General features: G+C 59.6%; 1 protein-coding gene across 1 annotated transcript in view; it reads left to right on the top strand.

Annotated features, from left to right (window-relative positions):
• Positions 1-20,913, top strand: part of RAB43 (RAB43, member RAS oncogene family) — a 29,836-nt gene extending 8,923 nt beyond the window's left edge. The window contains exons 2-3 of the mRNA XM_055135367.1: positions 14,733-14,916; positions 18,014-20,913. Coding sequence (XP_054991342.1) covers positions 14,733-14,916; positions 18,014-18,264 — 435 coding nt within the window. The 3' untranslated portion in view covers positions 18,265-20,913. The remainder of the gene's footprint in view (positions 1-14,732; positions 14,917-18,013) is intronic.
• Positions 20,914-22,710: the final 1,797 nt, after the last annotated feature.

Genomic DNA, 22,710 nt, shown 5'->3' with positions numbered 1-22,710 from the left:
CACTCTTAACGGGTGCACAGGAAGGAGAAAATTCTTTTTTTTTTTTTTTTAAGTCACACCTGTTGATGCTCAGGGGTTACTCCTGGCTCTGTACTCAGGAATTACTCCTGGTGGTGCTCGGGGACTATATAGGATGCCGGGGCTCGAACCCAGGTCAGCCGTAGGCAAGGCAAACACCCTCCCCACTGTACTATCATCCTGGCCCCGGGATTAGATCTTTCCTGATGCGGTGCATGGTGAGTCAGAGATGCTGGCTGTGATTTGTTCATGTCTGCCGTGTGAATCTTACTGATGGAATCCATCGAAAAAGTCCGTTTGATGAAACACAAGAAAAATCTACTAAATACATAGAAAAGTGGCATAGGGGGAAAAAAAAGTTTTATTTAGGATGAAATCACAAGGTAAATGCTGCAATGAAAACTCTGTTTTTCTTTGGGGGATTTCTTCCTCAGAATAAATCCTTTACAGATTTTGGCTGAATAAGACAGAAAGAGAGACAGAGACAGAGGGGGGGAGAGAGAGAGGAAGGGAGGGAGGGAGGGAGGGAGGGAGGGAGGGAGGGAAGAGGGAGAGGAGAGGCGCAGCAAGCCGGAGGGGGTTCTTGGTGCACTCTGGCGGGCCTGCTTCTGCGTGGACTCCATGCCAGGCTGGTCACCAGGAGGGGCGAGGCGGGCGGAGCGGGGACTGCGGCTGGGACGCAGAGGGGCGGGCGGGCAGGCCCTGCAGCACTGAGATATTTGGGGACAGTTGCTATCGAGGACACTGGCGCGCCCCATATCGGGGGATGGTCTGTCCCAGGGTCCCCACAGAGGCCTGAGCCCTGCGCACACCGCAGGGCTTCCTCTCTCCCTATCGCGCTCCTAAGGTGAGGTTGGATTTATCAGGCGGGTCCAGCGAGGGTCAGTAACTAACACCCAGTGGAACAGTTCAAGCAAACTGACTGAAGTAAAAGTTCTGTAAATGTTTGTTTGCTTGCTTGCTTTTTTTCTTTCTTTTTTGTTTCTGTTTTTGGGTCACACCTGGCGATGCACAGGGGTTACTCCTGGCTCATGCACTCAGGAATTAACCCTGGCAGTGCTCAGGGATATGGGATACTGGGATTCAAACCCAGCTTGGCCGAGTGCAGGTCAAACGCCCTCCCCGCTGTGCTATTGTTCCAGCCCCTCTTTCCTTCTTTCCCTCTTTCCTCCTTCCTTCCTTCCTTCCTTCCTTCCTTCCTTCCTTCCTTCCTTCCTTCCTTCCTTCCTTCCTTCCTTCCTTCCTTCCTTCCTTCCTTCCTTTCTTTCTCTTTTCTTCCCTCCTTTCTTTCCTTTCTTTCTTTCTTGTCTTTCTTTCATCTTTCATTTCTTTCTCTCTCTGTCTCTCTCTCCCCCTTCCTCCCTCCCTCCCTCCCTCCCTTCCTTCCTTCCTTCCTTCCTTCCTTCCTTCCTTCCTTCCTTCCTTCCTTCCTTCCTTCCATTTTGAGCCACACCTGGCGATGCTCAGGGGTTTCTCTGGACTCTGCAGCTTGGGGGACCGTGTGGGATGCAGGGATTGAACCCAGGTCAGCACATACAGGCAGGTGCCCTGCCTGCTCTGCTGTATCTTCAGCCCCCATATTCTTTCTTAAGGCTTTTGTTTGCGTGTTTCTATTTGGAGGCCACACCTGGTAATACTCAGGGGTCATTCCTGGCTTTGCACTCAGGGATCACTCCGGGCAGGACTCAGGGGACCATATAAGATGATGGGAATCGAACCCCAGTTAGTTGCATGCAAGGCAAATGCCTTCCTTCCTGTACCATCATTCTGGCCCCTCTTTCTTAAGTTGTCTAGTTGTACATTTTTTTTTTAATTTGGGGGTTAGGGTACACTTGGCTGCGCTCAGGGATCACTCCTAGTGGGATGCCAAAGATCGAATCTGGGTCACTCTGTGCATGGCAAGTGCCCTGCCCCCTGTACTACCGCTCTGACACAGTCAGTCCTTGACCACAGGAGGCTAAGAACACGGATTAGGGGAGAGGCTGTCTGCGTGTCTGTGTATGCCCGCGGATTACTGTTTGTTTGTCTTAAATTGACCTATACTGACTGTCCTGTCTAAAGTAGCATCTACTAGCGTCCCTAAAATCAGCTTTTTGGGCCTAGGAAGATAGTGTAAGTTGGAGAGCATAAGCCTAGCATAGTGCGAGGTCGAATTGGATCCCTGGCACCAGATTGCACCCCACTCCCCTCCCCCAGCCCCCGCCCAAACACTGACTGAACCAGGAGTAACCCATGAGCACTTCTGGGGATAGACCCTTTCCAGTTTTTTTGTTTGTTTGTTTTGGGGCCACACCCAGTGATACTTATGCCTGGCTCTACACTCAAGAATCACTCCTGGCAGTGCTCAGGGAACCGTGGGGGTGCTGGGGGTTGAACCCGAGTCGCCTGCATGCAAGGCAGAAACCTTTCCTGCTTGTACTGTTGTTCTGTGCAGCCCTCCTCCCCCTCCCCCTCCCTGAGACAGACCATAAAGTTCACTTATGTCACGTGTGCAGTCCAAGGTGGTTTGGTCTATCGCCTTAGGCCAGTCTGTTGTGGTTTGGTTTGGGGTCACACCCACCACTTCTTGGGGACTCCTCCTAGCTCTGTGCCCAGGGGTGGTTTCCAGTGGTGACGCTCGGGACCCGTTGGTGCCAGGGAAACCAGGCCTCTGGCGTTTCGCGTGTGTGTCAGCTCCTGTCTCTCCAGCCCCACTCTGCTGCCCTGAAGAATGTAAAGGTGTATTTAGACAGTTTTCTGTCTGGAGCCCAGGGTGCACATACTGCTACCATAACCGTAAGAAGACAAGAACTCAAATACGCTTTTCTCCTTGGGGCCAGGGCGATAACACTGTGGGGAGGACATTTGCCTTGTACACAGCCGACCTGGGTTCAGTCACTGGCCCCCCGTATGGGCCCCTGAGCCCGCCAGGAGTGAGCACAGAGGTAGGAATAAGTCCTGAGCACCATGGGGTGTGGCTCCAAAAATAAACACACCCAGAAAACCATGCTTTCCTCCTTCTCCCATGACGCCCTCACTGAGATCATCTGGGATTTGAGTTCCAAGTATTACTGATTTTTTTTTAAATTATGTGTCAACAGTGTCTTAATTATACATCAGCAGTTAAACCCGTGTTTGGTTTATTCTTTCTTTGATTCATTTTTATTTCACCTGACTTCCCCCTCAGGTGATTGGGGGGGGGCACACCTGCACTCGGGCTGTCCCGAGGCTCCGTGATTGAGGATAACGACCTGGGGGACCAGGAGGTGCCAGGAATCAAACCGGAACTGCTCGGCCTGTCAGGCTACACCTCCCTCCCTCCCTCCTCTGATCATTCTGCTTTTTGTTTGTTTTGCTATAGGGATGGTGCTCAGGGCTCTGTGCTCAAGGACCATTCCTCTCTCTCCGTCTGAGCCGGAGACGGCGCTCTGGGCCTCACATGCAAGGCGAGTGCTGTGCCGCCGGGCCCCACCCTGGCTCCAGTGCCTCCATTTTTCTCTTTCCTTCCTTCCTTCCTTCCTTCCTTCCTTCCTTCCTTCCTTCCTTCCTTCCTTCCTTCCTTCCTTCCTACCTTCCTTTCTTCCCTCCCTCCCTCCTTCCTTCCTTCCTTCCTTCCTTCCTTCCTTCCTTCTTTCCTTCCTTCCTTCCTTCCTTCCTTCCTTCCTTCCTTCTTTCCTTCCTTCCTTCCTTCCTTCCTTCCTTCCTTCCTTCCTTCCCTCCCTCCCTCCCTCCCTCCTTCCTTCCTACCTTCCTTCCTTCCTTCCTTCTTCCCTTCCTTCCTTCCTTCCTTCCTGTCACACCCAGTGATGCTCAGAGGTTCCTCCTGGCTCTGCACTGAGGAATTACTCCTCGTGGTGTGTGGGGGACCATATGGGATGCCGAGGATGGAACCCGGGCAGGCCGAATGCAAGGCACATGCCCTACCTGCTGTGCTATCGCTCCGGGCCCGTGAGGCCTCCATTTCTTAAGTTCAAAGGAATTTTCATTAATTCCTTGGACCAGCTCCTTTGTGTCCTCCCCCTGTGTCTCTTACTGAGATTATTCAGCACCAAAGCTAGAGTGCAGACCTGTTCTTATCTCTTACCTTCCCAAGGACTCTTTTTGTTTCGTTTTTTGGGTCACACCCAGCATTACTCAGAATTTACTTATGGCTCAGTGCTGGCAGGGTTTGGGGTCCATCTGGGATGCCAGGGATTGACTTTGGGTAGGCTGTGTGCAAGGCAAGTGCCCTCCGCGCCGTCCAGCGCTCACAAGGAATCCTGACAGTTTGTTCTGGGCAGTGGCCTGACAGCTCCCGGCCACGCCTTTCTGCTCACTCATTTCCTTCTCGGTGCTCTCTTCTGGCCCGTATTTCATCTCTTGGGGTTCTTTGATTGCAATTTTTATTATTTTTCGGCTTTTTTGGGTCATACTGGTGATGTTCAGGAGTTGCTCCTGGCTCTGCACTCAGGAATTACTTGTGGTGTTGCTCTGGGGCCATACGGGATGCCGGGGATTGAACCGGGGTCGGCTATATGAAAGGCAGATGCCCTCCTGCTGTACTATCGCTCAAACTCTTGGGTTCTTTGACAGTTACATTGTTAGCTCCGGTATCTCTGATCATTCAGTGGGGTGTTCCCCTTGCATGTGGCCAGGTTTGATTCCTCCGTCCCTCTCGGAGAGCCCGGCAAGCTACCGAGAGTATCCCGCCCGCACAGCAGAGCCTGGCAAGGTCCCCGTGGCGTATTCGATATGCCAAAAACAGTAACAAGTCTCACAGTGGAGACGTTACTGGTGCCCGCTCGAGCAAATCAATGAGCAACAGGGTGACAGTGATACAGTGTGATCATTAATATCTTCATTTGGAGGATGTTATTGACACCATTATTTGTTTGATGGGGGTGTGGGGGCTGCATTTTGGGTCTTGTGTACAAGGCTTACTCCTGGTTCTGGACTCGGGGATCACTTCTAGCAGTACTGGGGATCCAGCCAAGGGTAGCCACATGCAAGGCAAGTGCTTTCGCTCCTCTGTCAGCCCCTCTCTGCCCCGCCTCTTACTATGAAAATTCTCAAACATGGCGAGAAGTTGAAAGAAAAGCGTACTGAACCTACATGTACTCAGCCCAGATTCAGTAATTGCTGTTGATTTGGGGATGAGGAGCGCCTCCCAAACAGCGGTCCCCCCAGCACCAACAGGATTAGCCCCTTATGAGTAACCCTGGGTGTGACCCCCAAACAAAACAACAACAACAACAAAATTTAAAAATGGCAATTAGAGCCTGGAGTTAAAGTACAGCGGGTAATCCTCGCACATAGTCATCCCAGGTTTGATCCCGACACCCGGTATGGTTCCCTGAACCCCACTGGGAGTGGTCCCTGAACAGGAGCCAGGAATAAGCCCTGAGCAGCTGGGTGTTGCCCAAAAACAAAAAACAAAAATCCTGGTTCCCCAGTGCTGCCAGGAATGACTCCTGAGCACTGCCGGCTGTGACCCCCCAGCCCAGAAAATAGTAATTCAACTAAAACGTCAGTCATTGTGGCTGGAGACGTGGGTAAGGTACTTGCCTTGCATGAGTCGGACCCGGGTTCGATCCCCTGCATCCCACATGGTTTCGGGATCACCACCAGAAATGATTCCTGAGCACACAGCCAAGAATGAGTTTATGGCCCAAAGACCAGTAAGGGAAAACAAAGTCATTTTTGTTCAAATATTTTTTTGGTGTTGCCAAGAATCAAACTTAAGGTCTCACCCTCACGCGAGGCCCACGCTGTACAACCGACTTACGGTCCAGTCTGCTTTTGCAATGATTTTATTTAGTGTTTGCAGTTCTGGGGCTCAAACCCAGGCCTCAGACAGGCAAGGCACGTGCTCTGCCGCTGAGCTCCGTGCTCACTCCTCCTCCTCCTCCTCCTTTATTTACTAAGATCCACGATCTGTGCTTGGCTCCTCGTTTCCTTGTGGCGTTTCGGTGCTTGTTCCTTTATCTGTAGCTCTGTCAGCAGAAGGTGGGACCCCAGCTCCGAGTTGCGTTGGGGGCGCATGTGGTGCCAGGTCGGCTCGATGAGGGCAGTGCCCGCCAGATTCCTCCTTTCCTCACCGTTCGCTTGCTCTGCGTGAGGGTTCCTCTCGGTGAGGGACCTCGGCCTCAGACTGACCCTTCCTGTGTGGTTGACGAGCCACTGGAGGGGCAGTTGCTCCGTGCTCTGTGCTCTTGCTCATAGAGTTGGCTTGTCCGACACCCTAAGACCTAAACAGCCTAGAGACAGGGGTCACTAGGTCGCAGTGGACCTGGTTAGTTTGTCCCTCTGGCGTGTCCTCCTCTTTCCCAGTCCCTGCATCGGGAGCGCCCGCTGGTTGGGTGGACAGATGTGTCAGAGACCCTGCGTGCAGTGGACACTGTTGTTTCTGAACTGGAAATCCTACCACGGGGCCTGGCCAGAATCTGTGACCATCGTGGCTACAGCAGACCAAGACTTTTTTTTTTTTTTTTTTTTTTTTTTGCTTTTTTTGGGTCACACCCAGCGATGCTCAGGGGTTATTCCTGGCTTTGCACTCAGGAATTACTCCTGGCGGTGCTTGGGGGACCATATGGGATGCGGGGGATCGAACCCAGGTCGGGTGCGTGCAAGGCAAATGCCCTACCCGCTGTGCTATCGCTCCGGCCCCAGACCAAGACTTTAAATTCGGATCCTTCTCACGCGGTTGGGGGCTGAGGTCACCCTGACTGGCGCAGGGGCACAGGTCAGCTCCCGGGGCGCCCTTAGGGAGGCAGCTGCCCGCTGTGCCCATCATAGGCCCGAGGTTCTGTGCGGGAGCTTCCCCGGGAGGGGTATGGGGGGTGGGGCGCCCCAGGCCGACTGCAGAGCTGGCCGAGTGGAGGGGTGCGGGGCGGGGAGGAGCCTCGGGCTCAGGACCCGCCTTCCCATGCCAGTGGGGAGTCTGTTGTCCGTCCCACGTGGCAGAACAGTTCACTGGGTTCTGGGGAGAGCCTCGGTCCCCCAGGGCTGATGTGATGTGGGGGTGGCGAGAGCAGTGGCTGAGGGGGGCTGTCTTGGGAGTGTAGGGTGGCAGCAGGGACCTGCCCGACGGGCTCCGGGCATCCTGACATGTTGCCCAGCTGGCAGCGGTGAAGAGAGCTGGGTGGGGGGAAGCATTGTCCAGGGGGTGAGTGGACTTGGCCGCCCGCTGACCAGCAAGTGGGTGTCCTGAGGAGCTGGCCGGTGCCAGTGACCCTGCCGGACAGGAGGGTCCTCTCCCTTTGCGTGTCCCCTTCACCTGGGGCCTGCCGGGAGCGGGTCTGGCTTTGCTGCAGGTGATATCAATCAGTGAGCCGGTTTGTCCTCCCCCACCCCGCAAATGGGGATCAGCATTTGTCGTCACGCCTCTGTCCCTGAGCCACGTCCCTGGTCCTCGCTGAACTTTCTGGGTGAGAAAGAAGGTGTTTGCCCTGCTCACAGCCGGCCCGGGTTGAATCCTGAGTGTAGAGCTGGGAGTAACCCTGGAACGGGCCTGGCCGTGTGCACGCAGAGCCTTGCCCTGGACTGTCCCCGGCCCCTGCCCAGCCGACACCCCAGCAGGTCCGTCTCTCTGTCTCCCGCACGGCGTTTTCACTGGCCACATCTAGCCAGAGCCGCTGGCCAACACCCCATCTCCTGGGCCTCCTCTCCGCCTCCCACGTCCCAAGGCGCGATGAAAAATAGCTCAGGAGCTCGTATTTGGGTCAGTCTGACCAAGTTCCAGAGGCTTGGCCTGAGAACTGCTTTTTCCAAGGTCCTTTGCGATGACGAGGAAGCAAGGAAACTTCCACCTCTCACTTGGTCCCACGAAGAACAGTTGTCTGAATAAAGGCCTGCTTCCTCGGGGAGGGGGGGCGCGGGTTGGGAGCGGGGCTGGGAGCGGGACCGCGCTGGCGCCTAGTAAGCAGAACTGATTGGTGCCCCGGGAGGCTGTGAATCCCTGGAAAGCGCTGGCGGCCCTCCGCCCCTCCCCCCTCCCCCAGGACCTGGCTGTCCTCCCGCAGGGGGAAACCAGCTTTGGGGGGCGGGGCACAGGAGGCAGAGAGGCCGGTCTGGAGAGACAGGCTCAGACCCCCCTGCCCCCCCAACACACACAGGTCCTGTTGCATCCCCATTGTGTTCTCGGGTGCCCTGTGATTGATGGGTTTACTTTGCTCTTTTGTTTTATGGGCCACACCTGAGGATGCTCAGGACTTAACTCCTGGCTCTGTACTCAGGAATCAGTCCTGGCGATGCTCCGGGGAGCCGTATGGAGTGCTGGGATTGAACCTGGGTCCGCTGTGTGCAAGGCAAATGCCCTCCCCGCTGCCCCGGCCCCCGGGTGGGCTTACTTTACACCAAACTTGCTTTCTGGGGCGAGAGATAGTACAGTGGTAGGACACTTGCCTGGCATGGGGGTGCCCAGGGGTGATTCCTGGCACTGCATACATTCCCCTGAACCCCAGCAGGGGCGGTAAGCCCTGAGTGTGGCCCCAAACCAGGAGCTAACCAAACAAAAAAAAATGCTTTTCACCCTCTTACTGCCTTTGGCATTGCCTGCCCAGCCCCCCGAAGCGCCTGGGTTTAGGGCACTCAGTGCTGGGGGCTCACCGCCCCTCCATGGCTGGTGGTCACTGCTGTTAAAGTAACCTGGGCATCAGGGAGGGCCGAGCTGACAAGGGACCTTGGAGCTGGGGTTCTGAAGGCGGGATAGGAGCTCACCACAAGGTGAAGACGAATATGGGCTATGCTAGGTGGAGCTTACGAGAGAAAATGATGCTGGTTCCTCCCGCTGAGGTTGTGGTGGGAGACCCCCTCCACCCCCCCACCCCCGACATCACTTAGGACCCAGCACCCAGGACTGACGCGCTGGCTACCTTGAACTCCTTCCCGTTTCCTGATTTGAAGCTCGCCTGACTCACCCTTCTCCTCTTCCATCCTACCCAGGCACCCCTTCTGTGCCCGGGCAGGCCACGAGAGGCCCAAGGTCGCCCCTCGGAGTGCGGGGAAGGGTTGGAGCAGCTGGTGGGGTGCGGAGGAGGCTCAGGAATGCCTGGTCCAGGGGCTGGAGGATAGCACAGCGGGGAGGGTATTTGCCTTGCACGCAGCCGACCTGGATTCGATCCCCAGCATCCCATAGGGTCCCCCAAGCATCCCATAGGGTCCACCAGGAGTGATTCCTGAGTGCAGAGCCAGGAGGAACCCCTGTGCATTGCTGGGTGTGACCCAAAAAGCCAAAAAAAAAAAAAAAAAAGAATGCCTGGTCCAAAGTCCCTGCCTGTTTGCCTAGAGCCGCCAGGGAGAGCTTCCCGTGGGTGGAGCAGGCGGGGCGGCCTGGTGGTTTCCACTTGGCAGCTGCTCGCAGGATTTAGGGCGGATTATGCCCTCTAGGGGGTGAAACCCTGCCCCACCGCCCGCATTATGCAAATCTCCGAGGCTCCCCAAGAAGCCAGCCCGAAGGCTCTGCTGCCAGCTGGGGACCGGCGGCCGGTAACAGACACGAGTGCAGGGGCTGGAGCGATAGTACAGTGGGTAGGGCGTTTGCCTTGCACGCGGCCGACCCAGGTTCGATCCCCGGCATCCCATATGGTCCCCCAAGCAAAGCCAGGAGTAACCCCTGAGCATCGCTGGGTGTGACCCAAAAAGCAAAAAAAAAAAAAAAAAAACACCAGCCTCGAGTGCAGCAATGGGCCTTTCTCTGCTGCCATGCTCGGGCCCGGTGCTCGGGGTCGGAGGTGGGGAGCACTAGCACCCACCCACGGGGACTCACCTGAGGGAGAAGAACATTCAAGAAGCCCGTGGGGGTGCGGCACCCTTGTCTGGGAGCAGCCTCTGAAGGCTCGACAAGGGCGGGGTGGGGGTCATCAGAGGCCTCTCCCTGGCCACGCGCCCCAAGCACAGGCTGGGGGGGAGGGGGAAGGCAGCGTCCTGGGGGAAGAACATTCCAGGCTGGGGGCAGCAGGGGCGGAAGCTTGACTAGGGCGCCCCCAGCCCCGCCCAAGGCTGACGTGACAGTGGGTGCAGCTGGGCCCGGAGCCTGCGCCAGGGCGGCCGCAGGTGCTTCAGCCCCCCAGAAGGCCCCGTGGGGATGTGAGGTGGCGTGCCCAGAGCTGACAGGAACGGGACTGTGGGCGGCCAAGGGGATGGGAGCGACGCGTCCCCAGCGCCAGGCCCGGTGCCCGCCTCTCCCCTCAGACGGGCGCTCCAGCCTCCTCCGCCTGCAGACTGTGGGGAGCCAGGGAGGTGCCCGAGCCCGCGCCCAGGCTCCGACAGTGGCCGTGGGGACTCTGCCCGGGGCTGTCCGCTCCGAGGGGGTTCCAGAAGCTTCTGGTTGGCTGGCCGGCCTGTTTTCTCTAGGGAGCCGCCTCAGACTCATTAAACTTTTCACCCAGCCTCCCTGAGGGCCGTGTCCTGCGGGAGGCCCAAGGGCCGGGCACGGGCGCTGCTGCCTCTTCCTCCCCTCTAGGAACACAGAGGGTGTTTGGGTGGAAGGAACAATTGGGCCTCCGGTGCCAGCTGGGCCTTTGTGACGCCACAGCAGGCCCATTCTGCACCAGCCCGGCCCGCCTGGCCCGCGGCCGAGCCCAGAGCGCCATGTGCCGCGGGGCTAGAGACCCCGCAGAGGAAAGAGCCCTGTGAGACCACCTCCGGGGACCTGGGGGCCTTTCCCGGTGATCCTTGACCGGCCGTCAGGTGGCCCAGGCCATTGAGGGCTCAGGCCCAGCCGTGCTGCTCTCGCCCCGGGGGCGGGGACACAGGCCACCCCTGAGGTGCTCGGGGGCCTCTAGAACTACACGCGGCAGCTCCGGGGGGGACCGTGTTGTGTTGGGGGTCGAATTTGGTTTCCTGTGCACCCCTGACCTTTTTTTTTTTTTTTTGCTTTTTGGGTCACACCCGGCGATGCACAGGGGTTACTCCTGGCTCTGCACTTAGGAATCACTCCTGGCGGTACTCAGGGGACCCTATGGGATGCTGGGAATCGAACCCGGGTCGGCTGCGTGCAAGGCAAACCGCCCTCCCCGCTGTGCTATCGCCCCAGCCCCAGCACACCTGACCATCTTGCGGTGTGCCTGGCCCCGGGGTGTCCTGAGGAAAGCTGGTCACTGTCGTACCAAGTGTGCCTGGCGTCCCTGGGGGGGAGTCCGAGAGGCGTCCGGCAGTTCTGCGTCTCCGGCATCCCTTGGCCCGGCGCGGGTTTGCCCCTCGAGTGGGGGTGAGTCCCCCCCCCCCCGCCTCGGCCAGACCAGACTCTGCAGGTGCAGTGCGGCATGACGTTCCGCCGGGTGGCACAGCTGGGGGCTCTGAGTCCGGGCACCCAGGGTGGAAGGCTGCTCACCCGAGACACGTGGCGTTGAGGTGGTTGGTGTCCCTTCCTCGGGCCCAGACCATCCCCAGAGGCGTCCCACTCCCCGGGGAAGCGCGGCCCACGCCGCATCTGCCTGGGGGGCACAGCTGGGTGGCGTCATTCCCGCCAGGGGTCAGGGGCCCTGCAGTGTTGGGGGTGGAGCTGGGCCATCGCGTGCATACCACGCGCTCATGCACTGATCTCACTGGACTCCGTGTCCCCCCCCCCCCCAGCACCCCGCTGGCCTCATGCTGCCCCTGCTTCCCTCTCTGCTTCCCTCTCTGCTCTCCGGGCCTTTGCACTGATCCTGAAATTCACTCCTGGTCTTCAGACTTCAACCCACCGGCCCCTTCCCTGACCTCCCCAGGGACCGGGTCGTCACGCCTGGTCCCTTCACACGCCCGCCCCTCCTGTCTGCCTGCACTCTGCCTGTGCGTTTTTCTTTTCCGTTGTTTTGGTTTCGGGCAGTGCCAAGGGATTACTCGGGGTATGTCCGGCGTCACTCTTGGCAGGGTTCAGGGGACCCTGTGGGGTGCCGGGGATCGAGCTCCGGTGGGCTGTGTGCGAGGCGAGCCCGCCGCCTGCTGTGCTGTCACTCTGGCCCCAGCTTTGTCACTTCTTGTCCGTCCCCTGTGACTCCAGTAGGAATCTGGTTTTGTCTGCGGGATTCCCCCGTTCCCGACAGGGCCGGAGCAGGTGGGGGCTCCGTCCACGGAGAACAGACGGGGTGTCTGGGCCGCACGTAACCTCCTTGGCTCCAAAGCGCCTTTGCGCGGATTAGCCCTCCTGCTAGGCTGGCGCACGCTGGGCCGGGGCTGACTCCCGAGCGGCCCCCTCCCCGGCCCCGCCCTCCTCGCGCTCAGCCTGTCCCTTGTCTTGTTTCGGGCCTTGCCAGCCGTGTTGGGCGCCCAAGGGTGCCAAGGCTCCACGCCTGTCCGGGTCTGGACACATGCTTAGCGAGCAGAGCTCTCCGCTCCCCCGGGGCTCACAGCGCGGAGCTCTCGGAATTGTGCCCAGTGCAGGGACAGCACCGGGCACCCAGCTCACGGCTCCACACAAGGCCGACACATCAGCCACAGGGTCATCTACTGGCCCCCCAAATTCCTTTCTGTGTGGGTGGGCACACCCAGTGGTGCGCAGGGGTTGCTTCAGGCTCTGCATTCAGGAATTTTTACTCCTGGAGGTGCCGGGAGGCACTACAGGATGCTGGGGATCGAACCCGGGTCAGCCACATGCAAGGCAAGTGCCCTCCCTGCTCTAAGACACCCCCCCCCCAGATTCTTAAGTTTTGTGAGTCACTCCCTGATCAATATCCCTTGATGCTACTCTGCCATCCCTTATCCCTCCTCACCTTTTCACTGTGATCAAAACACAAGACTGCCCTCTCTCTGTCTCAGGGCCTTTGCATGTGCTCTTTTTGCTCCCAGAGCACTTGTCTCACCGATGTCTGCTTCGCTTCCTACACTGCTGACTCCACTTTTCCAACAGCAGCCAGGAGCTCCCTGGCCCTTCTGTCTGACCCCTCCTCCCATCTTTCCCTGTTCTTTCCCTTCCTGCTCTGCCTGTCATACTGTTTCTGGAATGTTCGTACTCACTCAACATGTTCCTACATAAATCCATTTTACAATAAATCCGTCTCGTCTCACTGGTCATTTCCCACGCTGGCCCTAAGCCCGAGGTCAGGAGTCTGTGACTGCGTTGTTGGCCTCTCGATCTCGGGCTCTGGGAGCTCGTTAGAGGTGCTCCTGAGCACTGGGCACGACTACAGAGTGCAGGAGGCTGAGTAGTATTGGCGGTGCGGGGCTGTGCGAGATACTGCGGTTTCTTCTCACCCCGTGTTCCTCGAGGGCTTCCAGGCCAGGGGACTTGCCTGGTTGTATCCGTTTGTCTGTGGCTGGACACCAGCTCATCTCCAGGTTCTCCCGGGCCTGCCCCCTGGCCCTGTCCGTGGCCCCTGTGACTCTCTCACAGGCTTGCTCTCAGTTCCTTCTTCCTGAGGAAGTTTCTCACAGAGCTTTCTTCTTTCTGTTTCTGGCGGAACCTTCTAGAAGCATCCAGGCTCTTGAAATTGATCGAGACTCACTTTATGTCCCAGCCTGTGGTTTTATCCCGCGTCTCTTCCACGCCACTTGGAAAAAAGTGCTGTTGGTGGCCTTGTGCAGGTGTGGGTGGGTCGGGGGGGCCTTACACTCCCCGTGACCCTGCCCGGGGTGTTCTGTCCTCACCTGGCTCCCAAGAGACAGGTGCCCCGTTCACCAGCGGTACCTGTGGGTTTCTGTCCCTTTAGTGATGGCAGCTCTGAACATTGAAAACTGTTATTTGGTGTCTACCAGGAGCATTCTATTTTTTTGATCATTATCTCTCCATTACGCAGTGTCTCTGCTTCCTATAATCCTTTGCCTGCTTTGCTAGACCTCCATCCAACCTTCTGGAGAGTTCCTGTTTCCTGAATTTTTGTACCCCCCAGCAGGGCACAGGGGACACTCCTGGTGGTGCTGATGGGACCGTATGTAGTCCGGCGTCTTAAGCTGGGTCGGCTGTGGACACAGCAAGTGCCCGACCCCTGTTTTATCTCTTCAACCCATGGAGAACTTTCTTTAAGAATTTCTTTGATTCTCCTCCCCTTGATTTTACTCTTTCCTAAAACTCTTAATCCCGATATCGGACGCCAAGATCAGTTCTCTAATTTTCTTTGTATTTTTCGCACCTTGTGTGATGTTTTTTAAGCTCCAGAGGTTTTGCTTTGCGCATGCTTCCCTAACTTGAGGCAGGAGTGCTCTCACTTCTGTGTGACGGGTCCCCTTTGACTCTGGAGTCCTGAGGGTTGTTGGGGAGAGTTTGGCCTCATGCCTTTGTGGCTTCCCTTTTCTGTTTCTTTGGCCTTTTTTTTGTGCTTGGTGGGGGGACACACCTGATGGTGCGCAGGGCTTACTTCTGGCTCTGTGCTTGGGGTCACCTTTGTGGGACTCAGAGGACCCTGTGTGGGGTCTAACCTGGGCCAGCCTCATGCAAGGCAAGCTCCTACGCACCCGTCTGGACTCTCGCATGTTCTGTCTGTGCCTCTGGGGTATGGAGGAGCCCCCGGGGCTGGGTCCAGTGCCCACCTGTGGCGGTGACAAGCACATCCTTTGCCCCCAACCCCTTTCCCGGGGATTCGAGGGTCCAGGGGGAGGTGTCCACTCGCCCTTTGCGCCCGCCTTTCTTCCTGCAGGTGGGGCCCTGAAGGGCTTCCCTGGGGCCAGCAGGATCTCAGTCCGGCCTCCACCCCCAGTTGTGTCATTCCAGGGCGGGGGCGGGATGGGGAAGGTGGCCTGGTCCCCGGCCATGACGCTTTGGGCCTGGTTCTGCAAGCGTGTCCTCTCCGGGCCCGGCTGCACCCCAGGGCTCACAGAGGGGGGCCCCCCTGTTTCTGCAGCTGCAGATCTGGGACACGGCTGGCCAGGAGCGCTTTCGCACCATCACCCAGAGCTACTACCGCAGTGCCAACGGGGCCATCCTGGCCTATGACATCACCAAGAGGAGCTCGTTCCTGTCGGTGCCCCACTGGATCGAGGACGTGAGGAAGTACGCGGGCTCCAACATCGTGCAGCTGCTGATCGGTGAGTGGGCTGGGCCCGGGCCGCGGCTGTCTCCGTCTCGGCTCCCGGAGCCAAGGCCAGCGGGGGTCAGAGAGGGGCCGAGCTTGGCCAGGCTGCAGCCAGAGCCCCCGAGCACGATCTGGCGCATTCTGCTCCTGCAAGTCGCAGAGACGGTCCATTCAGCCCCGGACGCGGGGAAGGGGCCGGTGCTGGGCACGCATGGGGCGGGGGACGCTGTCACATCCTCACGCGTCTCCGCATTGAGCCCTCCCAACCCGGGCTTCGCCCTGTCGAGGAGGAAGAGCTGGCACTCGGAGAAGGGGAGCCATTCCCCGCCTCCCAGCCTGTGAGCACAGTTGGGTGGAGTCCAGGTGCAGTCCCGGTGCTGAAAATGCAGTGACTTGTTTTCACGCCACCAGAAGCACTTCGGAAAAATAGTCATTTCTTTTTCTTTTTTTTTGGGGGGGGTGGCAGGGGTCACATCTAGAGGTCACATCTGGTCACGGGTGACTCGCATCTCAGAACCTCAGGGACTCTCAGGTGCTGGGCAGCCAGCCGAGCCTCGGCCTTGTGAAGCCTGCTGCGGCTCGCTGAGGTCTCCCCGGCCCTGCCAGCTGCTCATTTCTCCATTTTCCCCGCCGTGAACTCCCCACCCAGCCCGGGATGCCGTCCTGTGTGTGACCCGGGCTCCTGGCCCCGTCATGGACCGATACCTGGTTGATGAGACGGGGCGTGCCCTGGTCGGGAATGGGGTCGGGGTGGGGGCGGGGGCTTGTTTCCGTTCCGCCTGCACGGCCAGCGCTCCCCTTCCCCGGCTTAACCACTTCCCTTTTATCCAGGACACGTAGGAAACCAGAACATTTCACACACTCAGAAATAGAGCAGTGTCCTGCGCCCAGCCCCCCCCCACCCTGCCCAGTGGGCCCTTGGGTCCAGTTCGCCTCTGCTGTCTCCCGCCCTCACTTGGGTGCTTGAGACGAATCCTGACACCAGGCCATTTCTTCTGTAAATATTCCAGCATAAGTGACCCCAATTCTTAAAAGTTTCTGCCCGCATCAGGCCTTTTCCCCTTACATGTTGCCGTGACTCCAGCATCGCAGTCAGACTTACTCTGGGTCGAGAGTTCACACGTGCCTCTGTTTTCCAGTGTGTTGGGATCAGGATCTAAAGGTTTTCCATACATGCAAATTGGTTGCTGCATCACTTATTTATTTTTGGGTCTTGGGCCACCCCTGGCAGTGCTCAGGCCTTACTTCTGGCTCTGTGCTCAGGGATCACTCCTGCCGGTGCGGGGGGTTAGGGAGGCATGTGCCGTGCCAGGATTTGAGCCCAGGTGGACCTATGTAAGGCAAGTTCCCTCCCCCCCATCATCTTTTTAGCCCCCTGCTGCATCACTTACTTATTTTGGGCCACATCTGACAGTGCTCAGACGTCCCTCCTGGCTCTGCACTCAGGGATCACTCCTGGCAGTGCTCAGGGACCACGTGGGATGCCAAGGATCAGATCTGGGTCGGCTGCATGCAAGGCAAGGGCCCTGCCTGCTCCGGCTCCCTGCCACATCATGTAGAGTTGTGTGTCAGCCTTTTACACCCCCAGTGCTCACCCCGCAGACTGGTGACAGACTGGCAGTTACAGCCAAGGTTACCGGTAAACCAGCGGTTTTCAACCAGTTTCGACCTGCAGATCAGCACTGGTCTGTGGATTGATGACTGAGGAATGCGGACTGACTTTTATCTGTTTGTTTATTTTGAGAAATGCTGACCGAAACTTAGCAAAGACACCGGTGAAGGGGTTGGTGTTGGAGCATCGTATGCCTGAAGCTCAACCATGAATAGCTTTGTACTTCACAGTGACTAAATAAAATTTCAGAAAGAGAATAAAGTTAGCAAAGAGTGGCCGGAGGTTACTGTGCTTCCCTTGAATGTGATTGGCCCAGGCTCAGTCCCCAGCACCCCATACGGTCCCCAGAGTACAACTGGGTTATCACCCAGCACCCTCTGCCCCACGCGATAAATAAATAGATAAATAAATAAGTACATAAATAAAGCAGAGCTGGAGAGATAGTCCAGCAGGTAGAGAGCTTGCCCTGTATGCAGCGGGCCTGGGTTCAGTCCCCGGCATCCCATATGGTTCCCTGAGCATCGCCAGCAGTAAGGCCTGGGCACAGCTGGCTGTGACCCCAAAACAAAAACAAAACCACCAGAGAGATTTTGGATATTTTTAGGCACATATCTCTTATTTTTTGTTCTCCCTATACATAGTACAATGTACTTGAAAACAATTTTTTTTAATTCTTGGACTGAGAGATAGCGCAGTGGGTAGGACACTTGCCTTGCACGTAACTGATCTGTGTTTGATAGCTGGCACCCCATAGGGGCCCCCAGGCCCCGCTAAGAAGAGTGCTCCCTGAGCACGGCTGCTGTTGCCCATAAGCAAAAAGGAGAAAAGAATTCTAGAAATTGAATCAAAGACCAGGGCTCAGAACTCCCCCCCCCCCCCCGGCTCAGCGCTCAGGGATTACTCCTGACAGTGGGGTATCAGGGATCGAACCCAGGTCGGACGCATGCCAGGCAAGTGCCCCACCCTCTGTCCTATCTCTGGCCCTATGGGGTCAGGTGATCCCTTTTGCTCTCTGAAGAGCCAGCGAACCCAAACCACAGTTTCACAGAGAATTAAAAATAAAGAACAAGGGGCTGGAGCCATAGCACAGCGGGTAGGGCGTTTGCCTTGCACGCGGCCGACATGGGTTCGATCCCCAGCATCTCATATGGTCCCCCAAGCACCGCCAGGAGCAATTCCTGAGTGCAGAGCCAGGCGTAACCCCTGAGCATTGCTGGGTGTGACCCAAAAAGCAAAAAAAAAAAAAGGGAAAGAACAATAAAAAGGAAATTTACAAGAAATAAGCAGGAGAAAATAAATACACATATGAACACATTAAAGGTTTTTTTTTATTTTATGAGCCCTGCCACCAAGCTGCCTCCCCAACCTCTCGCAGAACTGCTCCCGGGCCCCCACCCCAAGCGGGAGCCGACGGGGCAGGGTCCGTGGTGGCCGGGCCAGGCGGGAGGGCGCCGGCGGGTTCCCGAGTGCCTCCCTGAGCTGCCCCCTCCCCCCGCAGGGAACAAGTCGGACCTGGGCGAGCTCCGGGAGGTGCCGCTGGCCGAGGCGCAGAGCCTGGCGGAGCACTACGACATCCTGTGCGCCATCGAGACGTCGGCCAAGGACTCGAGCAACGTGGAGGAGGCGTTCGTGCGGGTGGCCACGGAGCTGGTGATGCGGCACGGCGGGCCCCTGCTCAGCGAGAAGACCACTGACCACATCCAGCTGGACAGCAAGGATGTCAGCGAGAGCTGGGGCTGCGGGTGCTGACGGGTGCGGGGCCGGCAGGCAGGGCCTCCCCCTCCCCCCGCCCCCCACTGGCCTGCCAAGCCCCGCCCCCACCCTGGCACCTGGGCTGGATAAAGTCCTGGAATGAACCTTCCCTCGGCCTGGGTGCTTGGTGGACGGCTTCCCGCCCAGGAAGAGGCAGGAGGCCTGCGGGCCCACCCTGCCCGCCGGCGGCTGTGCCCCCTGCGTTCTTCACATTCCAGAACTGGCCCCAGCGCGCCCCCCGTAGAGGGCAGCGGGAGAGGGGCCGGGAGCCGGCCTCCCCGCTCCGCAGGGCCGGGTGCCTCCGTTTCCCCTGTTGCATCGCAGCGGCAGCAGGTGGCTGCTCCCCAGGCACGTGGCTGCCGTCTCTGGCTTTTCCAGAACTTTCCAGGGCCAGGGCGAGCCATCCTGGCCGACCTGGGTCCGAGCACAGCCCGGGGGGGCGCTGGCTCCTTCGGGAGAGAGCCTCTTCCTTCACTGCCAGCTCCGACTCAGCCCGCCTTAGCGACACCTCTCGAGTCTTCTAGTGTCCGTGCAGCTTCTCTCTGCCTCGGCCCGAGTGTGGGGTCAGGGCCCGCCGCCAAGCGGGGACGGTCTGCTGGCCGCGGGCCCACAGTGTGGCCACTCAGGTTGCAAAACCAGCCCGTTCCTCAGCTCTCAGAACCCGGGCTGCGGGGACGCGGGAGCAGAGGGTGCACTGTGACGGGCAGAGGAAAAGCCGGTGCCCCCGACGCCCCCGGGGTGGGCACCCATCCGGCCGCCTGCAGCGACCCTTCCTGCCGGGGGGGCGCCGAGTGCCCCCCTCCATTCCCAGTCCGGCTTGAGTTTCCCAAGCAAGGACAGAGGCGGTGGCGGGGGCGTCCTTGGCGGCCCCACCCTCCCCCACTCCAGATCCTGCCCTTTGGGTGTCCCGGGGCCTTTGGCTGAAGCTGTGGGCCCAGGGCTATCCCCCAGCAGCCCCCGGCCCCATGTCAGCCCCAACTCCGAGCGCCACGGCCCAGATCTTCGTCTCTCACAGGCTCTTCCGGTCCCCACAGCGGGTCCCCCTGAGACGGAGCAGGAGGGCGCCCCGGAGCAGGGGGTGGGGCTCCGTTCTGGGGATGAGGACCACCGAGGGCCCCAGAGGGGTGGGTGCTGCAGGCCCAGGCGCTGGATTTCCTCCTCAGCGCCTCGCCCCCCCTCTGCCCCCGGCTGTCCCCTGAGCTTGGAGGTCCTGACACAGGGGAGGGACCCGGGTCCGGCCCAGGGTGGAGGCCGGAAGCCTTCAGCCCATCTTCCAGGGACTCTTTGGGCCGAGCTGACCTTCCGCCCGAGGCCCAGGCGAGAGGAGCAGCCCGTGCGCCCGCCCTGGCGAGGGGTGCCAGAGCCTGCACCCCAGGGTTGGCTACAGTCCGATTTCTGGCCAAGCACAGTGACCCTCCCTCCTACCCGTCCCTCCGCCCCTGTTTGGGAAGCCCGTGCCTTAGGGCTGAGGAGGCCCCTCACCCCACCTTCACAGGGAGGGGTGGCCGCTGCCTGGTGACCCGACTCCTTTGTCCCCTTGGCCGTTGAGATACGCCCCCAGCCCACAGGCAGAGACCTGAAGCCCTTCCAGGAGAGATGCCCAGCCCCTGGGTGCACCAGCCCCAGGGATGCGCCACGTCCTCGCTCCCACGGTCCCGGGCTGTGGGCATGAGCCCTGGCGTGTGCCACCCTCCGTGCCCAGGCAGGCAGCCTGGGCTTAGCAGGGAGACCCAGGTCACCCTGGACTTTCCAGCCTGTCACACTGGGGGGGTCCCTGTCAAATTGACCCCATCCCTCCTTGGATTCCTTGCAGACTTTGACCCCCAGCCCCCGCTGTCCACGGCCGGCCTGAGTGACCATCCTGGGCCTGGCCCTCTGCGTGTTTGACGCCTGTGACCCTAGTCCTCGGGTGCCATCGTTCCTCCATCCCAACAGTCACAGCTCCCCAGCTGTGCCCCCATGGACCCCCACCTCCCAACCCCTCTTACTCAGTCACTCAGTGCTCAGTGACCAGCGGGCATCACTGCCTCGACAGGAGGGAACCCTTGCCTGGCCCTGGCTGTCGCCTCCCGCCAGCCCCAACTCTCCGATGCTGGACAAGGTCCCCTGGGGTGGCCCAGCAGGCCGGATCCTCATCCCTTCTAGACATTCCCCAGGAGCTGTGGGGACGGGCCTGGAGAGTAGGGGGTTGAGGCCGGGAGGGAGCGGCCGTGGTGGTCAGGCCCGGGAACGGTTGAGTTTCCGCCTTTGTTTCTATGAAGTGCCCGAGGGTGGGCAGGAGCACAGGGACCACTGTGCCCGGGACACGCATCTCCCGGCCCAGACACCCAGCAGAAGGGAAGGTGGGTGGGCTGGAGCGGAGGGCTTCACCCTGGGGCGGGGCACGGGCCGGAGGGGGCTCCTAATTCATATTGAATCAGTTACTCTTCCCCAGGGGGGGCGCGTCTCGGGGCCCCTGTTGGCCTGGACTGTTGGGGGGGTGCAGCCCCGACGATGCCATTTGCATTTGGGAATTTTTCACGTTACCTATTTATGAATATATAAATCTTTATATCAAATCTATTTTTTAAAACATGGTCAAGTTGCCTTTACGGAGCAGAGCCAGAGGGACACATTCCTAAATCATTAAACAGATTGCTGTGACGAGTGGCGGTGCCCTGAGTGATTCTCACGCCGGAGCCCAGAGCTGGCCCTCGGGGCCACGGCCGACCCCTGTCGACCCCTGCCCACCCAGTGCCGGCTCAGGGCGCTTGGCCCCCGGCCAGTTGGGGCCCTTGGAGAGGGGCTTGTGCTGCCGGGCTCCCTGAGTGGCCTTGGGCCGGTCCCTGGGCCTCGGGGACCCTCCGTTTGTGTTGGGAGGGAGGCGGGGGTGGACTGCTCGGTGGTCCCCAGGCTGCAGGCCTGGCGCCCCCCACCCCATGTGGGCATCTTGGGACTACCCTGATCTTGCAGACAAGCTGGGGATTCTCGACTGAGCTTGGCCAGCCGAGTGGGAACTCTCAGAAATCACTTCTGGTGCTCTCCTCATCACTCCCAGGAAGGGGCGTCTGCAGAGAGGGGGCCTCAGCATGACCAGACGAGCCCCGTTTCCAGCCCAGGTCTGCCCCCAGTGTGTTCTGGGGTGGGGCGTTTCTTCCCTCAGAGCCAGGGCTGGCCCCGGGCTCTGTCCCTCTCCACCCAGGAGCCTGCTGTGAGACCCGGGTGGGGCAGGGTTTGGACCTGAAGCCTGGCCAGGGGCTGCTTCTGAATTTCTGGGCCTGACGGTGCCTCAGTGGCAGAGCATGCATGGTGCGTGTGAGTGGCCCTGGGTTCGATCCCCAGTGCCCCAAAACTGGGGGTGGGGAGGGGAATCTTTGGGATTGCAAGGCAGCGCCAGGCCTCCACGCACCTCTGGAAGAAAGGCCTGTGACAGCCCATGAGGTGGGCCGGGCTGTCGGGGCCCACCTGGGCTTTAGAAGAAGGAAATTGATGTGGGGGCTCCCCCTCCACCCAGTTCTGAAATCCCTCTTGTCACCTCTCAAGGCTGCTGGCCTCCACTTCAGTGCCTGCAGGGGGCTCTGAAAGTGCACCCCCAGCCCCTCCCTGACGCTCCCGGCTCCTCACAGCCTCCTGCAGGAAGCCCACCAGGACTGGCATGTCTGGCCACGCTCACTGATGCTCCCCACCCAGCCACATGCCTCCGCCAGCCCTGGCTGTGCTGCTCGCCTGGGGTGTAGGCCCAGAGCCCCTGGAAGTGAAACCCTGCAGGCTCAAGGGTTCCCCCAAGCGCTCCCCCACCCACACACCCGTCACACCAATAACCCAAGGGGGCCCGGCCCCAGGACACCTGCTGGTCCCCGTGCTGACTCGAAGCCTGCCCACAACCCTGGGGTGCAGCCCCCACCGCCAGCTTGGAGGGCAGGTTTGCCTGCGGGCACTGCTGGGAGCCCTGACTGCCCTGTGGGTGCCGGGTCTGGGCCGGGACAGCCCCCCACCCCACGCCCGTCACACCCACACGCACACGCACACCAGCCTCTCCCGCCAAGGTTACCCTGCTCAGTGCAGAGAGACCCAGGAACAAGGTGCGGGCTTGGAGCTCCCCTTGGCCAAAGCTTCACCTGCTCGGCAGAGATGTTCCCGGAAGCGGGAAGGGGGTGGGAAATGGGGGGGGGGGGGCCCTGCGCCCCCTGTGCGCCCGTCATCTGCTCCACGTAAGGCCGGGAGACAGACGGGCCCCCGGCCTCCGGAGTCAGGGACAGCGTTTCCCTAATACCCGGGGGTGGTCTGTGTGTCCCATTGGGGGTGCCTGGTCTACACAGCCTGCACCCACCCCCGGGAGGCCACACGCAGCCCAGCACAGCAGCCCTCCCTCAGGGCCGGCAGCGTTCCCGGCCTCCGCCCACCACCAGTCTCGGGGCAAGGCTGCTGGGGGCCGCTGGCCCAGCCCTGACTAGCCCCGACGCC

This window comes from Sorex araneus, chromosome 4 (assembly GCF_027595985.1).
Source record: "Sorex araneus isolate mSorAra2 chromosome 4, mSorAra2.pri, whole genome shotgun sequence".
Lineage (NCBI taxonomy): Eukaryota > Metazoa > Chordata > Mammalia > Eulipotyphla > Soricidae > Sorex > Sorex araneus.
This window is presented reverse-complemented; position numbering and strand designations above follow the sequence as displayed.